General features: G+C 34.4%; 1 protein-coding gene across 1 annotated transcript in view; it reads left to right on the top strand.

The window, feature by feature from the left end:
• CRISPLD1 (cysteine rich secretory protein LCCL domain containing 1) overlaps positions 1 to 22,784 on the top strand; it is a 39,682-nt gene extending 16,898 nt beyond the window's left edge. The window contains exons 3-15 of the mRNA XM_019725209.3: positions 5,646 to 5,764; positions 6,121 to 6,253; positions 7,269 to 7,384; positions 8,117 to 8,217; positions 9,890 to 10,030; positions 10,225 to 10,285; positions 10,395 to 10,461; positions 10,667 to 10,797; positions 12,484 to 12,527; positions 12,622 to 12,694; positions 14,752 to 14,827; positions 19,154 to 19,284; positions 21,710 to 22,784. Of these exons, the coding sequence (XP_019580768.2) occupies positions 5,646 to 5,764; positions 6,121 to 6,253; positions 7,269 to 7,384; positions 8,117 to 8,217; positions 9,890 to 10,030; positions 10,225 to 10,285; positions 10,395 to 10,461; positions 10,667 to 10,797; positions 12,484 to 12,527; positions 12,622 to 12,694; positions 14,752 to 14,827; positions 19,154 to 19,284; positions 21,710 to 21,761 (1,245 nt within the window). The 3' untranslated portion in view covers positions 21,762 to 22,784. The remainder of the gene's footprint in view (positions 1 to 5,645; positions 5,765 to 6,120; positions 6,254 to 7,268; positions 7,385 to 8,116; positions 8,218 to 9,889; positions 10,031 to 10,224; positions 10,286 to 10,394; positions 10,462 to 10,666; positions 10,798 to 12,483; positions 12,528 to 12,621; positions 12,695 to 14,751; positions 14,828 to 19,153; positions 19,285 to 21,709) is intronic.
• The last annotated feature ends 4,722 nt before the right edge of the window (positions 22,785 to 27,506 follow it).

Below are 27,506 nucleotides of genomic sequence, written 5' to 3'. Positions count from 1 at the left end.
AATGGTGTTTGTTGTCATTAATAGGCTACCTCATAGTATGAGAGTCAAAGACCAATTACTTTTTTGCATTTATCTTGGCAATCCATTAAAGCTATATCAATTTTGCATAAAGGTCCAATGAATTAAAACATTTCTATATTATTTAGATATTCTTTCATATTGTTTGATAATTACATTAATTCATATTTTCCATAAAAAAATGTTTTTTAACTACTTAAAGACATTTTACTTAGCATGTCTTTGAAAAGACCTATTGTACTTTCATCCAGTTAGGTGAGTTTCTTAGAATGGTGTTATAGAAAATCTTACAATCCTATATCTCCCTACGTAGAATGGCAGTTAACAATTAGAAAATTATGTGAGAATTTCTAGTCAATACATTATTTTTGTGTGCATTTAAAGGTGTCAGACCATGCCGGTTAATTCCCTATTCAAATTTCTTTATGCATTTATATATTTTCTTCATTGATGAATCTAACTCTATAAAATAAGCTGCTTAACAATGTCAGTGTCACCTAAGATATTCTCAATGGTAGACTAACTACTATTGTGATACCTTCCTATTAAGTGTTTACCAGTAACTTTGTGGACTAACAGATGCCGTCATCTCCTCCCCTACGGTAGCTCTTTGGGATAATTTATATACGAAGAGTCTTAATTACACAAATTTGCATCAAACACATAATCTCACAAAACTTCATATACTTTAATAATCTGAAATGATAATAGTTAATTAAAAAGTTCTTTAAGATTAGATAGTCTGTGTAAAATTTATGTTTGATTTTTATTTGAAAAATAGCCCACTTTTCCCTTTAGTTTTTTTTTTACTAACATTTTTGAAGCATAAATTGTAAGAAAATGCTCATCTACATACAAATTCTTGGTGACTAATTAACACTAACCTTCAACTCTTGTTTAATGTACTATAATAATTTTGAAGCTGTAAAGATTTAAACAAGTCCCAGGGCATGAATTTTCAAATTATATGAATCTGGAAAGAGCTGTAAATTTTCTATGGTTAAGAAAATATATTTGAAAACATTTAATCATTTTTAAGAGAGAAAACTATTCCCAGTGTCAAAGAAAAAGAAAAAATTAATACGATTAATGACTGTTTTTGCTTAATATACAGTACTGGTTTTGTCTAAGGTATTGGTAAGCTAGCGATATTAACTCTATTTCAAACTACATTCTTCAGTGATTTCCAACCTTCATTGATTGTCTCTTATTAAAGCAAGATAGCAGATAGTCTGATAGGACTGGATTGTATATGCTCATTCATACTTCCCACCAAAGGATAGCAGTCAATGGAATTTTCTGTACACGTCTAGATAGTTGCATAATTTCCAATTTCTACAAGTACGATACTTTAGTACTAAAATTCCTGTATATTTCTAGGTTTACTTTTGGAAGTCCTTTGTTAATATTTAAGATTTCATACAGAGGAGTGCACGTGCGTGCAGACACACACACACAAACACACACACAGGAAATGATAGAGCCTCCATGTTGAACTGGCTTAAAAATATCATTGGAGACAAAGAATGTCAATCATATTGTTTTTCTCTTAGTAATAAAACTTTTTTGAACGTTTTACTGCGCTCTAAGAAGAAACAGCTTATGAGGATGTAGTTGGAAAATGGAAATGGTTTTCATTTCTACACACCTCAAGTACCGTCTTATAAAGAAATGGTAATTTTAAGTGTGGTTTGGCTTTAAATTAGTGCTGGGTAAATAGTTCAGAGAGGGGAAAAAAAAGAAGCCCTTCAGGCCATCTTGATTTAATTTACAAACCTGAATTTAAATAGAAATGTATAGAGACTAACCTGCATTTAAATGGGACTGGTAGGCATTACTGGTAGTCTTAAAACCTGAAATGGAATGTTGTAGCATAAAAATATACATTCCATCCTGTTATCATGTTACAGTAATATTTCTTCCAAGACAGCTATATCCGCAGTAAATTTCTTTTTTAAAGAATCTTCTTGATTTGTATTATTGAACTTGACCTAAACACCTATGTTTGATTAGATTCTTTAAGTAGATAATTACCTTTAAAATTGTCACTAATTAGTATTTATTAAATATTGACAGTAAATTTTAGTTGTAGTCCCCTCTACCTTAGTTCTTATATTAAAATAATGTATGTCCCTATTTTAGCCTTATTAGAGTTCACTTTCCCTCTTATTTTTAATGGGATAGAAAACTTGTATGCTGTAATAAAAGCTTATCCATAGTACATACTTAATCATTGAATTTTAGTCCTCAAAGGGGCCTGCGTTATCTTCTATTTCAACTGATACATTTTACAAATAAGAAAACTTAGCCTAGAGTATTTGAATGATATGTTTTAGATTTCATTTCAATTTCTGTACTTCAGATATATAAACAAGTTTTCAAAATATACTTGTGAATTTGGAACTAGTTGTATATGCTCTCCAAAAAGGATCCATCTTCGATTTCATAGGAAAAACTGACATCTAAGACTGTAGCATTATGCATAGATAGAAAAGAGTAAAATGACCTTGAACAGGGTGCTAAGGTCTCTTCCCAGGGCTCACATGGGTGTTTCTCACTGGGTCTCTCACATGTTTGCAGTCACCTGGACTTACATACTGACAGGTCTCCTGCCTGGGCTAGGAAATCGCAAAGGGGCACTCGTCCGGCATCTCTCTGTCTCTGTGTGGTCTCTCCCCATGACCTTGCCAGCCACCTCTGCAGGGCAGCTGGACTCTTAATTTGTTGTCTCAGGTCTGTCAAGATGTGTGTTTTAAAAGAGAAAGAACCACAGAGGCTGCATTCCTAACCGAGCCTGAGAAGTCTCTCAGTGCCATTCTATCCCTTAGCAGTCACTGTCCAGGTCAAATGGAAAGGAAGGGAAGGGAATTCAAACTCCAACTTTTGTGCTTGAAAACCATCACAGAGGTTTTAAGACATTTTTTAAAGCCATCTAGGGACTGTTTGTTTTTCTTCTGGTGCCTGGCTACTCTTTGAGTATGAGGTTGCTAGATTAGAAACCTAGGGATTAAGTATAGTTTCGCTGTGCGTATGAATAAAGTACTAAGGTAGGCGAGAACTGAATTTCTAAGACTGAAGACAAGAATTGTTTGTCTCTTAAGGACAAACTGCTTTCCAGGGAACTCTACCTGGAAACCTGCTTGCTTTTGAGAGATGAACTCTCCAACCTTCTGGATACAAAAGGAAATTATCATCTTGCTCATTTTCTGGGATGTTAGCCAAATTCTTTGTTTCTACCTAAGTTGTTTGGGTAAATAATGACAGCAACTTGAATTATATCTTTGTAGAATTATATAAAATATTAAATTATATAATTAGGTTTAACTTGAGTACTGGATTTAAGAAATCATATGCCCATGTTTGGCAAATAAAGTGCTTGTCTGATAAATATTTATGGCATACATTTCTGATGTCTCTATCACAAAGCCAGTCATCGTGAATATTTCATATTGATTCAAAGTTAAATTAAAGCTTTTATGAAAATCAGCTACTTTTGCTGCTCTTAACTTTTTAGTTACATGTAAGTATATATTTTTGTATTTTTGGTAGGTAATAAATATGCCCAATTATACTCATTATAATTATACCCAATTAGAATAAGAATATACTTATTCTAATTGGGTATAAATTTTACTTCTTGGTTTTGAAAACATGAATTTATATATTTCAGATTCACAATCGAATAAAGACTGTTCATTTATAAAAACTTACATGAATACATGAAGACACTTCTCCCCACACATCCCTCCACCATTTTTTTTCCCCTCCCCGGTGTCTTTTCCTTTTGGTCTACAGTTATGGTTAGGTGTCTTCCAGCCTTTAAAAATGAAAGCACGCAAACACATTCTCCCCAGACCCTAGCGTCTTATCTTTTTAAGCTTTTTCATCCCCATCTCTTTTCTTCCTCTCTAAAGTATTAATAGGAAAAAACCCACACTTGCTCTGTCCACTTTCTCTTTCCACTCACTTATTAACCCTCTATGTTCTGACTTCTCTACCTAGTACTGACCTGAAATTACTCTTAATCATGAAGTAGTACTGAGCAGACCTCATTGTTCTTGACTTCTGACATTTGACCTTGTTGCCCACTCTCTCTTCCTCAAATCTCTCGTCCCAGTCCCTTCACTTTAATTTAATCCTCTTTCAATTTCCCCTTCATCTTTCTGATCCCATTTTTCCTAGTCTTTTTCACTAACGCGTTGTTTTTTTCTCCCCTTCAATTTTGATAACTCCAGAATTCTCCTTCTGTATTATCTTCCTGAGGAAATTCATCTCTGGGTGAATCACTTTAGAATTCCTATGTTCAGAGCTTGTTTCTTTTCTCAGAACCCCAGTCATATATTTTCACTCTGTTTGACATATACAGTGTATGCATTGCAGGTACCTCACACCTCACCCTCCAAATATGCACAGAAATACACAGGCACACATTTCCATGACAACAACCTATTTCTCTTTCTGTGTTTTCTTTCTCCCAATTTGGTAACCTCATCAGTCTTCACTTATTTTCCCCTCACCACCTACTTCTAGTCATACATCAACTTCTAGGAATTTAAATTCCCAAGCATCAGTTCAGCCTGTCTGCCCTTTCTGGCTCATTGTGATTGCCTTAGGTCATGTCCTCCTGTTCTCGTTCCAGGACGATTACCTATCCGCTTAACATGCCCAGAGGCCTGTCACTGACACTGCCAAGACTGACCCCAGGTCTACCTAACTCTGTTTTTCCCACACTCACGACACTGTTTTTCAGATGAGCAATTTGAATATTGAACCTGAGATATGCAAAATAATTTCAGCAATAATTTTCTAATTTTAAATATTTCTTTATAAATTATTTTAAAAGTATGAATTGCCCTAATTGAATTTTGTATATAGAATGCATATATATATGTATACACACACACATATATATTTATAGGATTTTCATTCATCAATCACTCATGTATTCAACGTACATTTATTAACCACCTTGTCCATATGACGGATGCAGAAAATAGGCCTAAAATACCAGCATGACTTAAATAGCTGCCCCCGAGCAACTTATAGTCTTGTGAAAGAGTTAAACATATAGACAAATACCAACATAGCAGTGTAATAGCTGTTAAACAAAGGAGTAGAACAAAGCTTTGGGGGGACCAGGGAGGAAAGAGAGAATTGCAAGGTGTCAAGAAAGTTACATAAAGCTGTATTGTGAAGAAAGAATAGAGGTCTGTCTGACAAATAATTGGGAGAAGAATGTTTTTCAGGCAGAGGAAACAATGCCAGCGAGGGGAAGGGACAGCAGGTTTCATGACAGTGGACAGTGGGACCAAGATTTCAGACTTCATGTAGGCGGGGATTTGCTGGATCTGTTTAGACAGAGGAATCAATGAGGTGTATTTGTGCTCAGTTAGATAATTCTAAACATTTGTAGGGCAGGTTGGAAGGATGAAAACTAAGGTAAGGAGACTAGTTAGGCTAGTGCACAAATGTAGGTGAGAACCCAGACTAAGATACTGACTTTATAAAGCCAACTAAGAAGGGAGAAAGCGTAACAACTGAACAGCACTAGATTCTGAAGAAATATCCAAACTATACACATGCATTAAATGTTTGCATCTCTATTTTGTTTTTGTTTTAAACTTTAGACATGGGATGTAGAGCTGGAAAGATCTGCAGAGTCTTGGGCTGAAACTTGTTTGTGGGAACACGGACCTGGAAGCTTGCTTCCCTCAATTGGACAGAATTTGGGAGCACACTGGGGAAGGTAGCTTACAATGTAACTTTGCTTCTGAAAACACGTGTTTGAAACGAATTGCATATTAATTTATGTTGCCCATTTTCAAAGGCTAAGTGCCTAAAAGGAAAACAAGTAATCCCACCAACACGGATAATAAAAAAAAAATAAAAAAATTAAATAGCATACAGGAATGATCAGCAGTATTCGAGACTTATTTTTGTATAAATCTCTGATATAATACTAATATAACGGGCACAATATTTCCAATTACTAACTTCCACAAAAACGATCTCTTTACCAAACTTGATCAATCTGTTTGCAATATTTGGTTTTCCATGTGGTTCAACTTTACGTGCTCTTTATGGTTATTTCATTTCAAATAGGTATAGGCCCCCAACATTTCACGTACAAGCATGGTATGATGAAGTGAGAGACTTTAGCTACCCCTATGAACATGAGTGCAATCCATACTGTCCATTCAGATGTTCTGGTCCCGTCTGCACTCATTACACACAGGTATGTTTGCGGAATGGTACACTTTATTGCTCTAAGTTGGGTTGGTGTAACTATGGGAGAACTTAAGCTACTCAACTTGTGACTTTCTTATGTTTTTTGGTATGGCTATTAAAAAATTAGATAGTTATTGATTTATGTAGAATAAGCTTAGAAATTTCCGTAAACAATAAAAGTAATAATCAGAAAGAAAATGTCCAAACACCTACTGAAAAAGACATTATAGCAATGATTTTACATATGAAACATTATAGTACAGGTCCAATAATGCAAATGGGGAGAATGTTACCATCTTTAAATCAGATGTCATTAGTCTTTTATTTTCCAGAGATTAAAAACATAGTTTTATTTACCAGTGACATTTGGTATTTCCGTGTGTGCAGCATTTATCTTTTTTTTCAATAGTGTACATATTTGGTATTGGATATGTTCCCAACACCGAAATCACACAACTAAAGGCAGATTCGACTAGATATGAGCTCAGCATAGATCTGAGTTCCTGGAAGTTCTATGGCTGATTATTGGTGAATATAAAGCAGACCGATTGTTCTTTATGCCTTTGCCTGTGACGAGATTAAGATCAGTATTAAACTCCTTAAAAACCACTGGTACAATGCAAATATCATGTTGTATAATGATACGTTTGAACACCTAAGTGTTTTCTCCAGTACTTTTTGTTTAAGATGAGAAATTCTGTCCCTTTGTTAGCTAAGTTTTACAGAAATACTAACACAGAATTTAGGTTTGCGAGGATAACTTTTGAATTATTTAGTAAATTTGTACTTTGAAGATGCTTACATTTTGTAGCCAGACAGAGTTACCGAGCTGTAGAGCTCTTCTTTTAATTGAATTAAACACTTCTCAAAGTCTCAGGAAAAATATCCTTTTTGACATTGCCTCATTTCACTTGAATGGTAAATGTTTCTCAACTTCAGTTTTGCACATTTTCGCTCAGATATGTTGTGTCTTATTTCATCACAACTTGCTTTTTTTTGAGCCTGTCTTTTCTCTAATGTAGGTTGTGTGGGCCACAAGTAGCAGAATAGGCTGTGCCATTAATTTATGCCATAACATGAACATCTGGGGGCAGATATGGCCCAAAGCTGTCTACTTGGTGTGCAATTATTCCCCAAAGTAAGTAGACAAAACAATACTCTCATATGTAAATTTTTCTTAACAATTTTTTCTTAAAAACTTTATGTACTTGAATTTATTAATTTTCAGTGTGTAGTCTTGAGTATATTGGTTGAACTCAGTTTACTTAATATGGCAATAATTATGGTTGCCTGATGCATAAAATCAGTGATTAAAAGGAATAGGCAGTTGAAAATATGATCTTTGTGACGACAGGATTCATGTTTTTATGCCTTGAGTTTTACTGCACTATCATATTGCATAAATTTGGTTTACTAGAGATGAACAGCTATAGATTAACCGAGAAATGCATTTTCACCTGTGTACAGACCATTCAAATGATGACATTGAACATATTATATAGCCATACTTATGGAAATGTGTGTCTATGTAGTTCTATGCATTTAGGGTTATAACTGAGTCTAAAATCTGTTTTTATTAAAACAAATGGAATATAGATGAATATCGCATAGCAGAGTTTGGTGTTCTGCAAAAGTTTGATTTTGTAATTTTTAACATTATGCCTAGCAAATTATTTAGTATATTTTCAAAAGAATGAGGCAGCGATTTATATTTAAATCTAGTAGCCAAAAGGACTCTGTGATAAAAAACATAGATATCTTAAATCTATACCTCAAAATCATTACTTAGAAGACTCCTATATAGTATTTTGCAATGTATTAGAAATGATGCTATTACACTACCTCTTAAAAGAGTGCTTATCTCTTTAAGGGGAAACTGGTGGGGCCATGCCCCCTACAAACACGGAAGGCCCTGTTCTGCTTGTCCTCCTAGTTTTGGAGGAGGCTGTAGAGAAAATCTGTGCTACAAAGGTATGTGCTACTGTGTCGTAATATTCAGTATGAGTGATATTTTAATCCAACATATGCATTAATTTCTGTTTTAAAAGAACAAAATATTTATTTATTGCCCAGAAAATTTCTAGAACTCTATTTCAAATATTTTGAAGCCATTTAGAATATTAAAAAAATATTTATAATATTAATGCCTTTTATACCAATATATATTTAAAGGAAGGTTTCATGATTATTCCAGATGACTTCTAATTGTATTTGAAATTTATCCCAAAGGGACAAGTATATTTACATTCTTAAAAGCCATCTTGATATAGTGTTGACTGAGTTATTTTCATAACTCATCATTTTTAAAGGATTTGGCAGTTTAATACAATTTATTTTTAGAACTTTAAACATTTTTGCCAAAATACCTATCTATGAGTCTTACTTGAGTCTTACATTGAGTCTTACTCAATGAATTGTACTGATTCTCTGCTTCTTACTGTAGACTGTACAATTTCTCATGCCAGAGTAAGAAAAAAAGTGTAATAGTATTATAAAGCTATTGTAACAGTAGTGCTCTCAAATGCATTTGATGACCTAAAAAGTAAGTATAAATAGGGTGTCCTGTTTATAGCACATGAAGATAAAATGCATATGACAAAGCTTTGTGAAAGTTGTCATGGTTTTGTTGGGCATCCAGGTGAACATTTTTGACTTTCTTGTACTTTTTTCTTAATGATGACTAAATGAAGATTAATGTAGACTGAGTGTATTATAAAATATATGAATGAATACAGGAGATGCGTCTTTTTTCCCCCCCTTAATGACTCAATGCTCATTAGCTATAATGAGCAGACAAGAAGTGGCATATATTTCACTCTGTTATATGAGCCATTTAATTTCTGGAAGTGTTTTTTTCATTGTGTGTAAGTCTGTTTTCAATTCTCTTTACCCCCAAACCTCCTACCTACTTGCCGCTTCACCAATGGCCACTATATTTTACTAAAACTGACTTTCCTCTGACTTCATACTTCTTTTTCTGGGTTCTAAGTTCTTAGACACAATAAAAATAACACAACTCTCCAAAATGTGCCAGTGTCAAGCCTTTGATATAACCCAACCTGGAAAAAAACTGTTCAATTCAAAGTTTGAAATTATTCTCCATTGTCAAGCTTCAATTTCTGCACATTGAATTTCCTTCTGAAGGAGAAAAACCTTTCCAGGGAAACTGATATTGTAATAAATAACAAGGGTATATCAAGTCTTCTTTAAGCTGAGTTTTTTTCTATGGGAGAATTTTAAATGTGATTCTCCTGAAAATATTACAAATATGATTTCATTTGGGAAAACAAATTCAAATTTACTAAGCCCTGACTTTATTAGATCACTGTGTAGTCTTCATAGTGCCATTATGAAAATCAATCACTGATATCATGTTAAAATATAAACAATGTTTAGAAATGACTCCGTTTAATATTAGTCAAATGGTAGCATCAATTAAATCAAGGACTCAAAAGTCTATATGAATGTTTCATGTACACCAATGGAGTACGTGAGGTCACCACCTTAAGCCAAAACCGGTGCCAAAAAACAGTACTGATTTTTCTAGTTTTAAATGTTCAACAGGCATGGAAATGTATGCCATTAGTTGATCATTTGTGCACATTTAGAATGGGATTCATATTTCTTAACTCCATTCTAACAGAAGGATCAGACAGGTACTACACTCCTCGAGAAGAAGAAACCAATGAAATTGAACGGCAGCAGTCACAAGTACATGATACCCACGTTCGGACAAGAGCTGATGACGGTAACATAAACGAAGTTGTCAGCACACAGCAAATGTGTAAGACTTCTGCCTTGTTTACAAAAATTTTAAAGTTCCCATAGGTGATATATCCATCTATATTTAATTAGCTTTAATATTTTTAGAATGGTAAAAGCTTGGCATTACACTAAATGTGAAGAATTATAGCACCTTTTACATTATCTAAATTATTATTATTATTATTATTTTATTTTTATTTTTTTTCCTTTTAGCCCAAATTGTTTCCTGTGAAGTAAGATTAAGGGATCAGTGCAAAGGAACGACCTGCAATCGGTAATGTTTATTATTATTCTTAAAATTAACGTACAAAATATAAGAACTATTTTCAGTTTATACTGACATGCAGAGAAACTAAATTTTGTTTCCAATTGCTTTCATTTAGATATGAATGCCCTGCTGGCTGTTTGGATAGTAAAGCGAAAGTTATTGGCAGTGTCCATTATGAAATGGTAAGTATTATAAATACAATTGTTTGGGGTAGAGCCCTTTCGTATAATATTTGATTTTTTAACGTGAAAAATAATTTATGTAAGTATAACTCATAATAATTTATGTAAGTATAATTCATTTGTTTAAAGTCATAGAGATAGTATCTAGTTGTGTTTTGTGCAGAGCTCTAATATTTTAACATATTTGTCTCTCCTTTTCACCAAGCAATCCAGCATCTGTAGAGCTGCAATTCATTATGGTGTAATAGACAATGATGGTGGTTGGGTAGATATCACCAGACAAGGAAGAAAACATTATTTCATCAAATCCAGTAGAAATGGTGTTCAAACAATTGGGTAAGTACCCGAATGATCTTTTGGACCAGATGATTTTAATTGTAACAGTGAAGTAATAGATTATTTTAGAGCAAAGCATGAAAGAATTTGATTTATCACGAGAGAACCTGGTAATTTTCAAGGTTCATTTTAGCTTTTTAGCTAGATTTCCATAGATTAAAAGAAGAAAAAGTATCTAAATTAAAGTTGAAGTCTTTTTCTCACAACGAGCATGCTGAAATTCCACATTTTCTAGAGTTTCATCAAGAATGTACAAACTTACAGTTATTTCCAATGTGAAGCAATAAGCTTTTCAGCTATAGCAGAAAATACTGCAGAGAAGGGTAACTGCTCTGTTTAGGGAGAATAGTTTATTTCCTACCACAGTAACGTTGTTAATAAGATAAATTAATAGGTAAAAGAGCATTCTGAAAAATCTCTAAATATGTAATATACTATGTCACCTTTCTTTTGCCGGTTTAAATGTAATTTAACCCAACATAAAAACATTGATTACCTTTTAAAATGTTTCTCATGTTAAAATCACTAAATATATTATTCTAAAACACTGTGCATTTTCATATATACTCTATAAAAAGTAGAAAAATGTGGGTTTTGGAAATATCTTTGTAGTGTCTCCTGCTTCTATGTAAAAAAAAACATTATTTAACCTCATATGGAATGCCTTTTCTTAAGAAATGTGACATAGTTTCTTTCTTTTCTAAATGCACAATTGCATGAAATTCCAGTCATGATGGAGTTCAAAATAAGAATTTATTAAAAACCTTGCAAATTGGTAGAATGATCTCCTATATATGCAATTTTGTTTGAAGACTTGGTGTGTTCAGCCACTAGCCATTACTCTCAAGTGAAAGTTTTACAGAAACATTTATTGACTGGTTCATTCAGCAAATATTTATTAACTACCTTGAGTAAAGAATAAATATTAGTTATTAGTTTTAGGAAGCCAAACGCTGGGTGCTGGATTAAAAACCATGTATCCTACTATTTACTTTTATTTACTTTTTTCTTTTAACCTAGTTTTTGACTATGTTTATTATGGAAACTCTCTTGAAATTTGCAGGGTACGTCATACTAAAAGTACCATCACAAATAAGGTTTACCTTTTGCCATAGAGGTTTTTCAGAAAATTTGGATATAGATAAACCAATTAAATTTTTGATATATAATGGTATACGTATTCTTATATTCATGTTTTTTATTTAGTGAGGAGCAATAATTCATTTATTGTAGACATTTTACTAATTACTAGGGGGAATGAATAATGCACACTCCTTTAAGGTACTTATTATTTAGTAGTCTTATTATAACACTGTCTTGTATTATTGTGAAAGATTAAGTAGTTTGTTTCTGTGGTGATAAGGAATTGATATATTGATAGTTTTAATTTTAATAGGAAACAAAGAGATATAGATATAAATGTATATTGTTTTACATTATCTATAAGTTTTTGAGATTGATAATGAAAATAAATCATCTTCTAGTAGTAAGAATGGTATTGATTTGGTACAGACTTGAAAGTAATAGGGATTTAGCATAAAACAGGTGATGTGTTCTTATATTACTGTTTATTTAGATATTTAAATAAGTGTCTAAGAAAAAATATTCATAGACCTAAAAAAATGCCCTAAGTTACGTTGATAATGATGCATATTAGAAAATGATTGACATTTTCTTCATTTTCAGCAAATATCAGTCAGCTAATTCCTTCACAGTCTCTAAAGTAACAGGTTAGTACTTTTTTTCATCTTATTTTCTTACTGCTATGTTGCACGTTATTGTTTCCAAATAATTTGCTTATTGTCCCGTGTTTTAATTCCTCAGTTCAGGCTGTCACTTGTGAAACAACTGTGGAACAGCTCTGTCCATTTCATAAGCCTGCTTCCCATTGCCCAAGGTAATGTTTTCTAAATTCGCTCATTCTTTTTTACCAGCGAACACAGAAGGTGCTTTTATCCTGTGATAACTGTTTTTGCCTGAAATTGTGGTGTCTCTAGGATTCAAAGAGTATGTGATCTCAAAGTGTGAACCAAGTGATAAAAATAAGGTCAAGGTTGAGCCCTCACAGCACGATGCTAAGGGCAAAGCAGGTGGTTTTACCACCATAGGGTGGGCACTGAATGCCCAACTGTTCCCAAATACAAGGAGAAAATTTTACAGCCACTGGGGACACCCTTCCTCCTACAGAAAGCCCCAACAGTGTCTTTACAAAAATCACCCTTTAATTCAAAGTTACAAAAACTCAGATTCATGTATTACTTATATGTAAATAGCTGTGGTTTAGATGTTATAGAAAGTATATATACTCTAGAGTGTACGGTGTTATACCTATTTTAGAAATAAGAAACTTAAATAAGAAATGTCACTATTTCTTAAAAGCTATCTTAAGGAAGATCTGCTTCACTTGGTAAAGGTAGTTGCCAATAAACCAATAAACTTTTTTCAGAACTTTTAGGAAAATCATGAATACTTTCATCAAACAGTGATTTTTCTGTAGGCATTTTGTTGAGACTGATTTACTATGTAAAGCGAATTATGTTTTTTCCAGTTTTGTGCATGAGACAGACAGAGAGAGAGAGAGAGAGAGAGACAGAGAGAGAGAGAGAGAGAGAGAGAGAGAGAGAGAGAGAGAGAGAGAAGAGTGAACTCAGAAGAGCCAATCGAGTAAAAAAAAAAAAGAAGTGCCACATGACAGTTTCTTAAATTCTGGGAGTGGATTATTTTTCAATATTATGTGATTGGTTGAACACTGATAATTGGATATGTTTAAATAAAAAGCTTTTGAAACATGTCTAAAAATTAGCTAAACCAGTCACATGTCAATAAGGTAGGCTGTAGGGTATCTGCAGAAAGAACATTCCATGCAGAGAGAAAGTAAGTGCAAAGGCCCTGAGGCATAGCCATTAGACCACTGTGACTGCATCTGGATGAGAAAGTGGGAGAATAGTACATGAGGTCAGAGAGGAAATGCAGGATGGGCTATGCAGGACTTACTACAAGGGTCTTAATCATTTATTCTGAAAGAGATGGAAAGCCACTGGAGTATTTGAAGCAGAGGAATGCTATGAGTGGACATGTGTGCTTCAATATAAGTGTGTGCAAAAAGTAGATTGGAGGGGGCAAAGTAGGAAGCAGGAGTCCAGAGTTACAGTGATGAGATGCTTAGGAGTGCTCTGCTTTGGGGTATATTTAATTTATAGTTGGTAGAAATTGCTGGTGGTTTGAAAGATGTGAGGTAAGGAGAGGGATTGAGGATAGAATAAAGGTTTTTGGCCTGAGCACCTGGAATAATGGAGTTGCCATTTATTGTAGGAAGCCTACAGAAACAACGTATTTGGGGGCTGGGAGAGGAGATTAGGAATTTGGCTTCAAGCATGTTAAGTTTGAGATGTCTATTAGATCTAAGTGGAGATATGGAATAAGCAGTAGGACATAGAAATTTATGACTAAGAGACATGGTCTCAACTATTGATGTAAATTTGAAAGTCAACAGTTTATAGATGATAATTAAAACCATGAAACTGGATGAGATACTGAAGATGTGAACGTACAGTAAAGAAATTATGAGATGTATGAGTCAGGCAATGATTCAGAATTTCCAAGTTGTCTGTTTACTAAATTCTGCTGACACAATGGGTCCCAAGTTCCCAGATGCTTCGAAATACTTTCTGATATTTCTTTCTGCTTTGAATCCCTACATTAGAAAGGTCCCAGTTAACTTTTTTGAAAAAGAAAAACACATTTGTGCCAAAAGCTGGGAGTGGATAGTGAGTGAAGCAGAAGCAATTGTGTCTCTTGCCTGGCTTTTACAATTGACCTATTTCAGAAGCAAAAAAATGAGTAGGGTTCAGAATGCTGATTTTGCTATTGTGTATGCGTGTCTTTAGTCTTACCAATAAGAAAGACTGAAATAACCAGCTACTTAATATTTGTCAATATGTACGTATTTTTCAGAGTATACTGCCCTCGGAACTGTAGGCAGGCAAATCCACACTATGCTCGAGTTATTGGAACTAGAGTTTATTCTGATGTAAGTATCCTAATTTATGCAGCTCTCAGCATTCGTGTGTGTGTGTGTGTGTGTGTGTGTGTGTGTGTGTGTGTGTATGTATGTATGTATTGGTTCCATAGGTTCCATACATATATACACACACTCACATTTAAATGTGAATATGTATGTTTATATACTGTATTCCCCCCTTATCTGTGGTTTCACTTTCCATATTTTTCACTTTCCATTACTGGCAGCCAACTGTGGTCCGAAAAATATTAAATGGAGAATTCCAGAAATAAATAATTCCTAAGTTTTAAATTGCACATTGAGGCGTGTGATGAAATCTCAAACCATCCTGCTCTGTCCCACCTGGGGTGTGAATCCTCCCTCTGTGCAGCGTCTCCATGCTGTAGACACCCCTACCCATCGGTCACTTAGTAGCCGTCTGGGTTATCACATCAACTGTCCCGGTATCAGAGTGCTTATGTCTAAGTTACCCTTATTTTACTTCATAAGGGTCCCAAAGCACAAGAGCCGTGGTGCTGGCCATTTGCATATGTCAAAAAGATGCCAGAAAGTACTTCCTTAAGTGAAAAGATGAGTACAGTACAATGAGATAGTCTGAGGACAGAGACAGAGAGACAAAGAGAGAGACAGACCTCATTCACATAACTTTTATTACAGTATCTTACTATAGTTGTTTTATTGTTAATTTCTTACTGTGCCTAATTTATAAATTGAACTTGATCATAACACGTATGTGTAGGAAAATACAGGGGTTATATAGGGTTCGGTATTATCTGCGGTTTCAGACATCCACTGGGCATCTTGGAACGTGTCCTCCGTGGATAAGTGGGGACGACTGTGCAGAATAAGGGAAACAGATTTGTGCTGATAAACATGTTCTCAGAATAGTTAATCACCACTAACACTGAGACATGAGTATCCGTATGTAAACATGAGTGCGTAATAGTTTATTTTGACTAAAATTTTCTTTATATCCTACCCATATGTCTTACATCAGACCCTTAATGAAATAGTCTGGAGGCATTCTAGGAAGGAAAATGCAGTTTGCTTTTCTTTAATCTTCCTTTGGGTTCTTCAGTATTTGAAGTATAAACTGGACAATTAAGAATTTGCTGAATGTATGAACAGTATCTTCACTGCCCAAGGGGCATTTAAAAAGCCGCATAGAATCCAAAACAGAAAACATACAAAAGGAAACCAGTTGAGGGGATGTGAATGTATGACATTCCTGGGACTGGACCAGGGATATTAGCTGTGATGGCTTCAGAATGGACAAGTGCTTCTGAGCCAGGTTTGACGTGTGAATTGGTGAAGAGGATGAAGGGACACATTCTAGGTGGCATGAGTGGCATCTGAAGAGATGGAGGTGAGAGCATGGGAGCTGCAAGTGAGCCCAGCACAGAGGTTTGCTTGTCTGCGCTGGTGAGAACTGAAGATAAAAGAGGCTGCAGCCAGTTTACTGTGAGGGGTGGAGGGATCCAGCTCGTGAAACGTGTCAGTGGAGAGTCGGAATGCACATCGATGAATTCAGATTGTATGTGGCAGACATTTAGAAGCCATTACGGATTTCTAAACCCGAGTTACAAAAACAAACAGGAAATATACTCTGATCCACACAGTTAATAGAGAACTATGGAAATATGATCCTGAAAAGAAGCCTGAAATATGTATATCACCACCTTATTTCTCTGGGTGAGTTCATTTAGGTCCAGGTTTCTTTCAGTTCAGCTTTACCTTTGAAATTATTCTCCAGTCTAAGTTCTCTCCCAAGTTGCAGCGTTGCAATTCTCCTATGTGTAGCTTAAATGTCCTGCTGGTGTCTTAATTGGCTAATCCTCATGCTTTTTCTTGTCTTCTTTTTTCTGTTTAAAAACATCCTTTTTCTCATTTCCTGTCTGTCAAAGTCACGTCCTAAATTGTTGCCACTTTCTCTGTGAAGTGGGTATTGCTAGATCTCCTAATTCAAGGATGACGTCGCCCTTCTTTCAACCCTATGACTTTGTTTTTTCCTTTTAGCAGTTAGCCGATTCTGTGAGGTGTTATGATTGTTTCCCCACCTCTTTTGTTAACTTTTCAACCCCTTGAAGAAAGCAGCTGGGCATTTCATGCATCGTTTTGTCATCAACAATTTGATGTGTGCCAAGCTGTGAACAAGACAGGCTGGCTTCCTGACTTTACAGAACCTAGAGCACAGAGTAACATCCAAAATTAAGCAAACACCTTGCACATAAATATTTGTTGAAAAAAAAAATGAATGAGTAAGTGGATATGGATGAGCATATCTAGAATCAGCAGAGATTTCCAAAGAAATCATTCTTTCCAGATTGTCCCGTTAAGCACCAAAACTTTTAATTTTAGTTATGTCTGGTGAAAATCTTTCAAAATATCCTATACACTTCTATACCAATAAGCTATTTCTTTGCTACAGTGATGGTTTGTTAGAACTTAAATCCTGAGATCATTTTATCTTCCTACTTCAAAGAAATGGGTAGGTAATTGTGTATTATTATGTAGGTCCTTTTGAGAGTAAGTTGAAAAGATAAAGATTACTATTACTTTTAAGTGCAGACAGAGTCAGAGATTCAATTATCATCTGCCAGTCTTCCCACCTCCTATAAAATACATTAGCTCTTTAAATACAACGTGGAGGGACAAGAAGCAATCTCCAACATCCCTCCTTTTCTCTCCTTCCCTGCCTCCCTACCTTACCCTCTCTTCCTCTTTCTCTCTTTCCATTTATAGAGTTCCAATTTGTACATTTTATTCCTTTTGCTTTTATTTCCCATTTGTGACAGAAGTTAATTTCTGCATTCATTAAACATGTTCCACTGTTCTCACAGATAAATTCTTTTTTTTTTTTTGTGATGTGTTAATTGTTATAAAGTGTGGGGATAAAAAGAAAATGTCTTCTGACATTTGAACTCATAGGAATGCTTGCTGACTACATAGTTATTGGCAAAAGAACAGTTTCAAAACATACTAAGGGCTTGGATTTAGTGAATTGTTATTTATAAGCACTTTTACTGCCTTGGGAAAAATGCTGATGATACCTTTTTAACAGCGCAAGATAAATACTGAAATGTGTACAGAATTATTTTTAATTCCATGTGTTACAAACTATATTGGATCCAAATATTCAGCAATGGACTTTAAATGGTGAATAAAATGCCTCCTGAGGGTCACGATATGAGGTTTCAGATATATGGCATTTTGTAATAGAGCAAAAACATGAAAAAGTTTAAACTGCTTGGCACTCGGGCTGTCAGATCTAATAAATACTGAAGGATGCCACAAGTGTCAGAGCACACTCATAAAGCAAGGTTATGTAACATGCACACGCTTATGTGAACTTGAAAAAGTGCAGTAGGTCACTCCCCTGTGCATCCAGATAAGAACGCACCAGTGGGATCAGAGAAGACCTGTGGGGAAATGAGGTGGGACCACTTTGTACTGAAACAGTTCCTTTCATGTTGTGGGATTTCCTCAGGCTGTGCTCCGCTATTGACAAATATCGGTAGAATATTTGTATTAAAGCAAATGTTAAAATCTAGAGAAGATGTTGATGGGCCAAAAAAGTTGACTTCTAGAAGTGAATAGTTTTAAACATTTGCAAGTGTTGGACCTGAAACAATAATTTTCTCCTCCATAGAAATCCCATTCAATTCAGATAATGTAACTGGCACATGTCATCACAAAATTTTCCTTGTCAGTCCATTCAAACCAGAGTGGCAGACGTGCAAATCTCGGTGGAAGCTGTGATGGTTCTTCATGTTTGCTTTTGTGGGTACTCTTTTGGGTAAATTTTCTCTGAGTAGGATATATTATTTAATAAGAAAAACTTCCCATTTAATGTATGCCTGTATTTTAGAAAAAATGGACTGTAGAGATACACGGAACTATGTTTGAGTTGTTAAGTCAAAAAACAGAAGATAAATGAGATACAGATAATCCAGCCTGTGAACACTGGGTCAGAGTGATTCCAATAGGGACTAGCAAAGGTTGAAATTAAGGATACATAGGCCCTTGAAGAGATAAAAGCTCATTTGCATTTCATTGCTTCAATAACAGAAAAATCCTGTTGTCGGGACAGACAAGTGTTTGTTAGATTGGATGGTGAAGGGGTCTTACTATTGCAGCCACTCTGAAGATCTGTCTTCAGACTTGCTCGGAACTGCCTTTAACTTTGTGACTTTTGTAGCATTCCTTTATGCCGTCATCCTGTATCTGCTTTCTGAGTGTCCACATAGAGACAGATGTGACTTCCGCCAATTAGAAACGTAAGCCATCCAGTTGCGCAAGAACTCACTAATGGTGGGTTGTTCCTTGTCCCTACAGGTGTCCAGTATCTGCAGAGCAGCAGTACACGCTGGGGTGGTTCGGAATCATGGGGGTTATGTTGATGTTATGCCTGTGGACAAAAGAAGGACTTACACCGCTTCGGTTCAGAATGGCATATTCTCAGAAAGGTAAATTAAAGCGCGCGTGCGCGCGCACACACACACACACACACACACAAACACACACACACACACTATCTTTTATGCTTGCCTAACAACCACTTCACGATGGGTTTGAAGTCGCGTGTTTGAGCCAGTGTTTCCTTTGCACACTGTGTTTTCAGCAGTGTAGGTTTTCCAGAGATGGGAGAAGCTGCAGTATCCGAGGTGCCTGTCTCCTGCAGGCTCATAATAATCAAAATGAAAATCGGATTAAAGTCAGAACCACTCTTTTGTTAATTGATCTTATAATAAGGAAATAGCTTTCATCCTCTTTTGAAATTTCTGGATTAACTTTTTATATGTAATTCTTTCTAGGTGAGCAAGGCACTGAACATTTCTCTCAGCCAGTTATCTGGCAAAGTATTTGACAAAGACAATGAGTCGGATTTTCCCCAGAACCAAATGTTCGTTTTGATGCCTAATATGATATAAATGACCTCTTTCAGGTCATCTCATAGCATCTGGCCCATGAGTTCATATATTTTGGTGGCTTGAGAAAATTCATGTGACTTAGTGAAGTATTAATAAAAGTTAAAAGAACCGATAGTGACTTTTCAAATCACTGGTACTTGTGGAAGTAATATTAAGTCCCAGGTATGGTGTATAGATAGAGAAAAATCCCTAACTTTTGGGTATTTACTGAGTTATTCAAATTGTTATTGGAAGTTTCACACATACAGTTTCTCTAAAAGACACCAAAGGATATATACCATGCAGGGTATCTGCCTTCCCCATAACCATCCGAGTGCCATCTTCATAAAAGACAGATTTGCATTTACCATATTTTCAGGTGAGACAATATTAAGAGGCCATTCATGAGAAAGTGGCTTTTCTACAACCTGGCTTATAGTCTTCTTAAGCAGATATGTATGTACAAAATAAATTCTCGAGTTATAGAATCTGGTATGAAATTTTATAAGTTAAACTGATTGATGTGGTCTCATTTACCTCTCATATTTCATAACTTTTTAAAACAATAAGATGATAGGTGCTAGCCTAAGAAAACTGAGAATGATGATGTTTGAGAACCTGCTATGAATTTTACAGACGCTGCTGGATACTTTACGTATCTTAGCTCAGTTCTGCCAATAACCCTATAAAGTCGATTCTATAAATCCTAATTTATAGACGTGTTAACTGAGCCTTGGAGAGGCTAAGTGATATGCCCAAGACCATATAAGGGGTCAGTGTCAGAGGTCAGGTTCAGTGGTAAGTCTGTAGGCTCAGAAATATGCATTTTCCCAGTGTATCACTGTGAACAAAGAAAAAAAAAACACACCAAACACATTCACTTTCTAGAGCACTTAGCCAGTCTTTGTCCTGTAAATAAAAATGGCTTTTGAGTGGCCACCTGCTTATATAAAAAAACCTGGCATGTGTTTGTTGTGTGTGCACATTTGTGATATCCTCATCCTTTTTCACTCTAAAATTCTCCCCTTTTCTTGTACATGAATAAATATATAAAAGGAATTGCACTTTGTCTCTCTCAGCGTTTATTGTATTGGTCTCTAAAGCCTCTTTGGTTATTAAGAAAATAAAATTTTATACAAAAATGTAAAGATTTCAAAAGTCTAAATTTGAGTAGAATATATAATGATTAATAGCATTATTAATCTGTTTTAAATGTTAGGCATTTAAACAAAACATACCTTGATTGATATTGCCAAATAAAATATAAATAATTTAAGAAAGGGTTAATCTATGATTCTGCATTGCTTTTAACTTTTATTTTAAAATACCTCCAAAATAAGATTGACTGCTCTCTCTCTCTCTCTCTCTCTCTCTCTCTCTCTCTCTCTCTCTCTCTGTTTTCATTTTAGTAAAAAAAATTCTTAGCACCTTTCAGATTTGACTGTTAAATTTTCTAAGATTTTTCTTGAAACCATAGATGTTAAAAATATTAATAAGTATGATAGTAATAAAATTTAAATCTTGTCAGCCTTAGTAAATTATAGTATTATATGGAGTATTGCTTAAGTATCACCATCTTTTTAACTTGCAGTTAACTTTTAACCATGCCAGTCAGTAGTAAATCTGGATCGATATTTCCCCAGTAAAACTGAATAGCAGATGCCTAACTCTGCTTTATTCTAGTGAAAGGTGGTAATAAATAAAAACATGATCTGGAATCCTTGAAGTTCTATGTAAAATACTATTATTACCATCATTCACCTTAAATATCTTTAGTAAACTTGCAGCCCAGCATACAACCAAGATTTAAAGAATTATGTCATTCTCACTCAAGCTTTCCAATAACTATAAATTATGGCAGCCTAAGAAAGTTGACCATCTGGATTCACAGAGCTGCTTTCTGGACTGTCATAGGAAAGCATGATTTATTTGAGGAATTACATGTGGAGATGACATCAATATCCTTTTTGTATTTTTACAGTTTGCAGAATCCTCCAGGAGGAAAGGCATTCAGAGTATTTGCTGTTGTGTGAAATGGAACACTTGGAAGAGCATCGTAAAGACTATTCCAAATGCCATATTTCTGAAGTTTGTATAAAACTGTAACATTACTGTACAGAAGATATCAACTATTTTCAGCCCCCAAAAGTGCCAAATGCATACAAATCTTGATAGACAAAGTCTATAAAATAAAACATGGGACATTATTCGCTTTGGAAAAAGTAATGAACATGTAATGGTTTTAGAAATCCTGTGTTAAATATTGCTATATTTTCTTAGCAGTTATTTCTACAGTTAATTACATAGTCATGATTGTTCTACTTTTATATATTATGTTATATGGTGCTTTGTATATGCCACTAATAAAATGAATCTAAACATTGAATGTGAATGGCCTTTAGATAATGATCTGGTGCATTTAAAAATATTAATAACAAAAATAGTAACTCTAAAACTTAAAGTAACCATGTTATAACATTTCCCCCAGTTTAATGCTATGCCATTACCTACTCCAAATAATTTCAAATTATTTTCCACTTAATACCTGTATAGTCTTTCTCTTCCAAATTTAAGCACATAGGATATTAAGTCCTGATACTGTATTTCTTTGATTCCTTGGGAATGGCCTGAATAATAAATGGAAGGAAGTCAGAGTGGTTTGTATGAAAACATTCCTAGAGATCATATAATAAACAAAGGGGGACGTATAGGCAGCCAGAACTTTCCATGTATTGTTCAAACTGGGGTCACACATTTTCTTTTGTATTCTGGCAAACACTCCTGCAGGCCAGGAAGTATAATAGCAGAAAGTTTAACGAAGATGAACTATGATATTGCATCACCATTGCCACTGATTTCTTTAATGGTAAATGGCTGTGTGTATAATTGTTGTCATATTATGGTACCTATAATGGTGATATATTTGTTTCTATGAAAAATGTATTGTGCTTTGAGAATAAAAATCTGTAAAACATTAATTTGGGTAATTTTTTTTTTCTGCTGATGAATTTGCTCTTTACCTGTAAACATATTAAAATTAATCGTGTTTCAAAGTATTATTTTCAGTCTCCTTTGCGTCTTTATTTTGGTTTAGAAATCATTTTAATTTACAAAATTATTGTGTTTTAAATTTGGGTTAATGGTTACCAGAGGGTAAGAGGGTGGGGGGGGGTAGAAGAGGGAAAAGGGGATCAAATATATGGTGATGGAAGGAGAACTGACTCTGGGTGGTAAACACATAATGTGATATATAGATGTGATACTATAGAATTGTACACTTGAAACCTATATAATTTTACTAACCATTGTAACCCCAATAAATTTCATAAAAAATTGAGTTATTGACATTAATATAAATAATACCTTTAATACCAGAAGTCTGCAAAGTCAACCTAATTATTTAGGTATTTGTATCTGAAAGAGAAGACAGTCGTAAGTTTAAAAGCATTATACTAAGGGACAATTTGTGTAAAACAAGAGAGGAATTTCTAAATGAGAAATAATCTGAAAGATAAAAGTGATTATAAAAGAACTGACAAGAAAATAGATACTTCAAATATTTTTAGAAAGTAAATGAGTAGGTGTTTAGGAGCCGATAAAAGAGATAAATTACATTTAGAGATCAGGGAAAGCAAGTGAGATGGATAATTAAAAAAAAGGGGACTCATACAAACAGCTGCGGGCGAGCAAATTGTGAAAAAAACATCATGATCAGTTATCAAGTATTGGCCAGAAATTAAATGGTTCAAAACATAGGTAATAAAAACTTAAGCATTTATACACTAATAAAAATTTCAAAACTTAAAGCAGATTTTGTGGAAATGCTTTTGTCCAAAAGACATTACGCCTTCTTAAATAGCATGATTGAAATGTAGACTTTATGGAGGTTCATCGTCTATTTCACTGCTCCCCCCCCAATGGGGAAACCCCATCAATTCTGTCAGGATTCTAATATTTGTCCCTAGTTTAGATAGTTATCGTCAACTTCCCATATTATTTCGATGTCTCCAACTGGACGTTCCTCATTTTGTTCCTCTCAATCCCTTTTCAATTCATCCTTAATTTTGTCACTGGAATTACTTACTCTCTGCTATAAGTTACCATTATTTAAGAAAAGCAAACCATCTTATAAAAAGCATTTAAAGACTTCTGTGGTCTTGTTCCATATTGCTTTTCTATGATCTTATACAGAAGGTATGGCCTTGAGGATGTTACTCAACTTTTTTATTTCTTTCCTGTTACCCAGTTCAAGATCAATTTTTCTTTTTCTGTTTTTAATTAAAATTTATTGGGGTAACAAAGATTAGTAAAGTTACATAGGTTTCAGGTATACGATTCTGTAACGCATCATCTGTATATCATATTGTGTGTTCATCACCCAGAGTCAGTTCTCCTTCCATCACCATATATTTGATCCCCTTTACTCTCATCTATCACCCTTCCCCCCTCACTGTGTGGTAACCACTAAACTATTGTCTGTGTCTATGAGTTTTTGTTTCTTCATTTGTTTGTCTTATTCCTTTGTTGTTTTTAGTTTTATATACCACATATCAGTGAAATCATATGGTTCTCTACTTTTTCTGTCTGACTTATTTCGCTTAGTATAATAATCTCAAGATCCATCCATATTGTCGCAAATGGCATTACTTCATCTTTTCTTATGGCAGAATATCATTCCATTGTGTATATATACCACATTTTCTTTATCCAGTCATCTATTGAAGGACACTCACATAACTCAACAACAAAAATAATCCAATTAAAAAATGGGCAGAGGACCTGAACAGACATTTCTCTAAATGGCCAATAGACATGAAAAAATGCACAACATCACTAATTATCAGAGAAATGCAAACAAAAACCGTGATGATATATTGCTTCGAACTAATTAGAATGGCTACCATCAATAAGACAAATAACATGTTGGAGAGCCTGTGGAGAAAAAGGAGCCCTCATACACTGTTGGTGGAAATGCAGATTGGTGCAGCCGCTATGGAAGGCAGTGTGGAGTTTCCTCAAAATATTAAGAATAGAATTACCATATGACCCAGCAATCCCTCTTCTAGGTATCTACCCAACTGAAAACATCCGTAAAGCTGTATGTGTTCCTATGTTCATTGCAGCTTTATTTACGGTGGTCAAGACATGGAAACAACCAAAGTGTCCTTTAATAGATGAATGGTTACTCAACTTTTTATGCTTCAATTATTCACATGAAAATGGGACAAATAATACCTCATAGGGATTGCTCTAAGAATTACTTGAGGTATTATGTATACTGTACTTAAAAGAACATCAAACACATAGTATGTGGTAAACATATGTTTGTTTTTATTAATATAATTATTTTTGTTGTTTACCTTGGGGAAACTACACATCTATTACACCAGTTATTTTTCAGCATTTAACTAAATGTGAACTCTTACAGGAATTCGCCTGCAATTATCCTGGTAAGAATTAAATAATGCTCTTTAATATGCCCTTTTAATTTGATCATGTTAATATTTAAATTTTGCTTTGTATCATATTTAGTTCTTAAACTTAAGGATAAGCTCCTGGAGATTAATAATACTCTTTACTGATATCTCTACTCCAAGGATAGTTATTTTTATCATCTGTAAATGATAGGTCAATGTTACTAAATGAATATTCAACAATCCCTGACTTTATTCTTGATAACATAAGTGAGTATTATTGCATATTATGGTAGCAAAAATAACACATTACAGCTAATGAAAGTAGTTTACTGATAAACATCCTAAATGTGGATTTAAAACAGATGTCAATGCTTATAAAATAGTATCAACATCATTCTTTTAGCTTTCCAAGTTTACCAGACCACATTTTAATTATTTCTTTAATGTTCCATATCGAATAAAAACAATCTGTTTAGTTCAAGCAAAGAAGAATTCTCCAAAAAATTCTTTCCCAATCTGTTAGGTAATTGGTATATTATATGGTGTCCTTCTCTAGTCAATATTTTATTTTAAAGTCTTGAATGTTCTCTAGGATTTCTAATATTATTAAAAGAAATGTAAACTCTTTTGAAGAGCACGGTAAGCTAAGCAAAGAAATAGAGCTATCCTTTGCAAACATAACAAACTTCAGATTTGGGGTTTAAGCTAAGTTATTGCACAAAGAATTACATTGTTTGAGTTAATTTAAAGTACTTATCTGAGGTGGTATTTCAACCCTGCGGCCATAACATTCAGGAGCTGAGGAAATAGTTTAGCCAAATAATCTGATCCTCTTTCACTAATTTGCTGGAATTAAAGGCTAAATCATATTGGTCTGAGGTTTTTAAAAGGCAGGCAAACTCTTTAGAACTCTGCTATTATGCGTAGAAATTAGATACTCTTTTGCTTTTACCATTCAATCCCTGTGTCGTATTCCACAAAAATAATAAGAGTGTAAACTCATGCTGATAAGCAAACATCTTTGGACTAGACCATTAAATTATGAAAACAAAACTGTTCATGACTACTAAAAAATTCTAATTAAATCCATAATTAATTGTCAATGACTTGTATGACTATGTTGATGAAGATGAAAAGCAGAGAGCCTATACAAGGCCAAGATTGACAAGCTCAGTTTTAAGAAAGAGCATGTATAGAAAACGAAGCACAAATCAAGAATAAATATTTAAAAGTGCATTAACTGATTTAAAATAATACTGGAAATGTTAAATCCCAACCTGATTGAGCCCTTATGCTCAAACAAGGATTTTTTTTTTAAAGCCATATGAGAACAACTTGGTTAGGAACAATATAACGATAAACACAAATAAATAGCCCCTCCTAAAGCTTTTTGCTTCATTTCTTTCAAAAATATAGAGTTCCTCGAATTTGCTTAAGGACTGGCTGATCACTGTAGATAGGCTTATAATAAAAAACGCCCTCAGGAAATTAGTATCTAGTGAACGAGACAGATATTAATCAATCCCACAAATAATATGATTACAAACCATGACAGTTGTAGAACTGCAGTGACAAAGAAAATGTTGATAGTATGGTGGGAGTACTTAAAAGTGGGACTTAGTTGGGGAGAGGAAGGATGACTTTACCAAGGAATTTACATGAAAGCTTAGCTCTTAAGGATGAGTGCGAGTAAATAGGGAAGGGTTGCAGCTCAAAGAGATGCCCAAATCGAGTAATCCTATGACATGACACATATTAATGTGCTTGAAAGACACTCAGGTATTCAGAGTTTGAGCAGAGAAGCAAACGATTTGAATACATTCTATAATAATACCAATCTTAGAGTTTTGTTTAATGTTCTTGGGATCTAAAAAGTTTGATTCTTCTATGATTTGCATGTCTAAAGCATGGATTGTAGATGATTGTATAAGACAGGGGAGAGGGAATGACACGTATGGATCACCAACTATGTGTTAACACTGCTTTACATTTCATGTTATTACTTGAGTCTCACAACAAACCTGTGAGACAAGATTACTTTTCCAAACTTATGTATTTAGAAAGTAGGTTCTAAAAGGTTAAGCAATGTTCTCTAGGCTCTTGAGTTTGAGATACGTAACTCACGTCTCCATTCATCCAATTCCAAAGCCCATGCTCTTGCTGCTAGATCACCCCTGCTAGATATTTCCATGGAGATTGTGAATGACTTCACTAATTCCTCCCACATCAGGCTGAGAAATACTATTGCAGAAAATTTTATAATCCTTAAATATGCAAAATGTGTTAGATGTGGGAAGATATTCAGAAGAGAAATTAGAGAATTAGTTTCCTTTAGAAGTGGCCAACAAGATGAAAAAGAAC

The sequence above is a fragment of the Rhinolophus sinicus genome, chromosome 7 (genome assembly GCF_057876585.1).
Source record: "Rhinolophus sinicus isolate RSI-liver-muscle chromosome 7, RSI-T2T, whole genome shotgun sequence".
NCBI lineage: Eukaryota > Metazoa > Chordata > Mammalia > Chiroptera > Rhinolophidae > Rhinolophus > Rhinolophus sinicus.
This window is presented reverse-complemented; position numbering and strand designations above follow the sequence as displayed.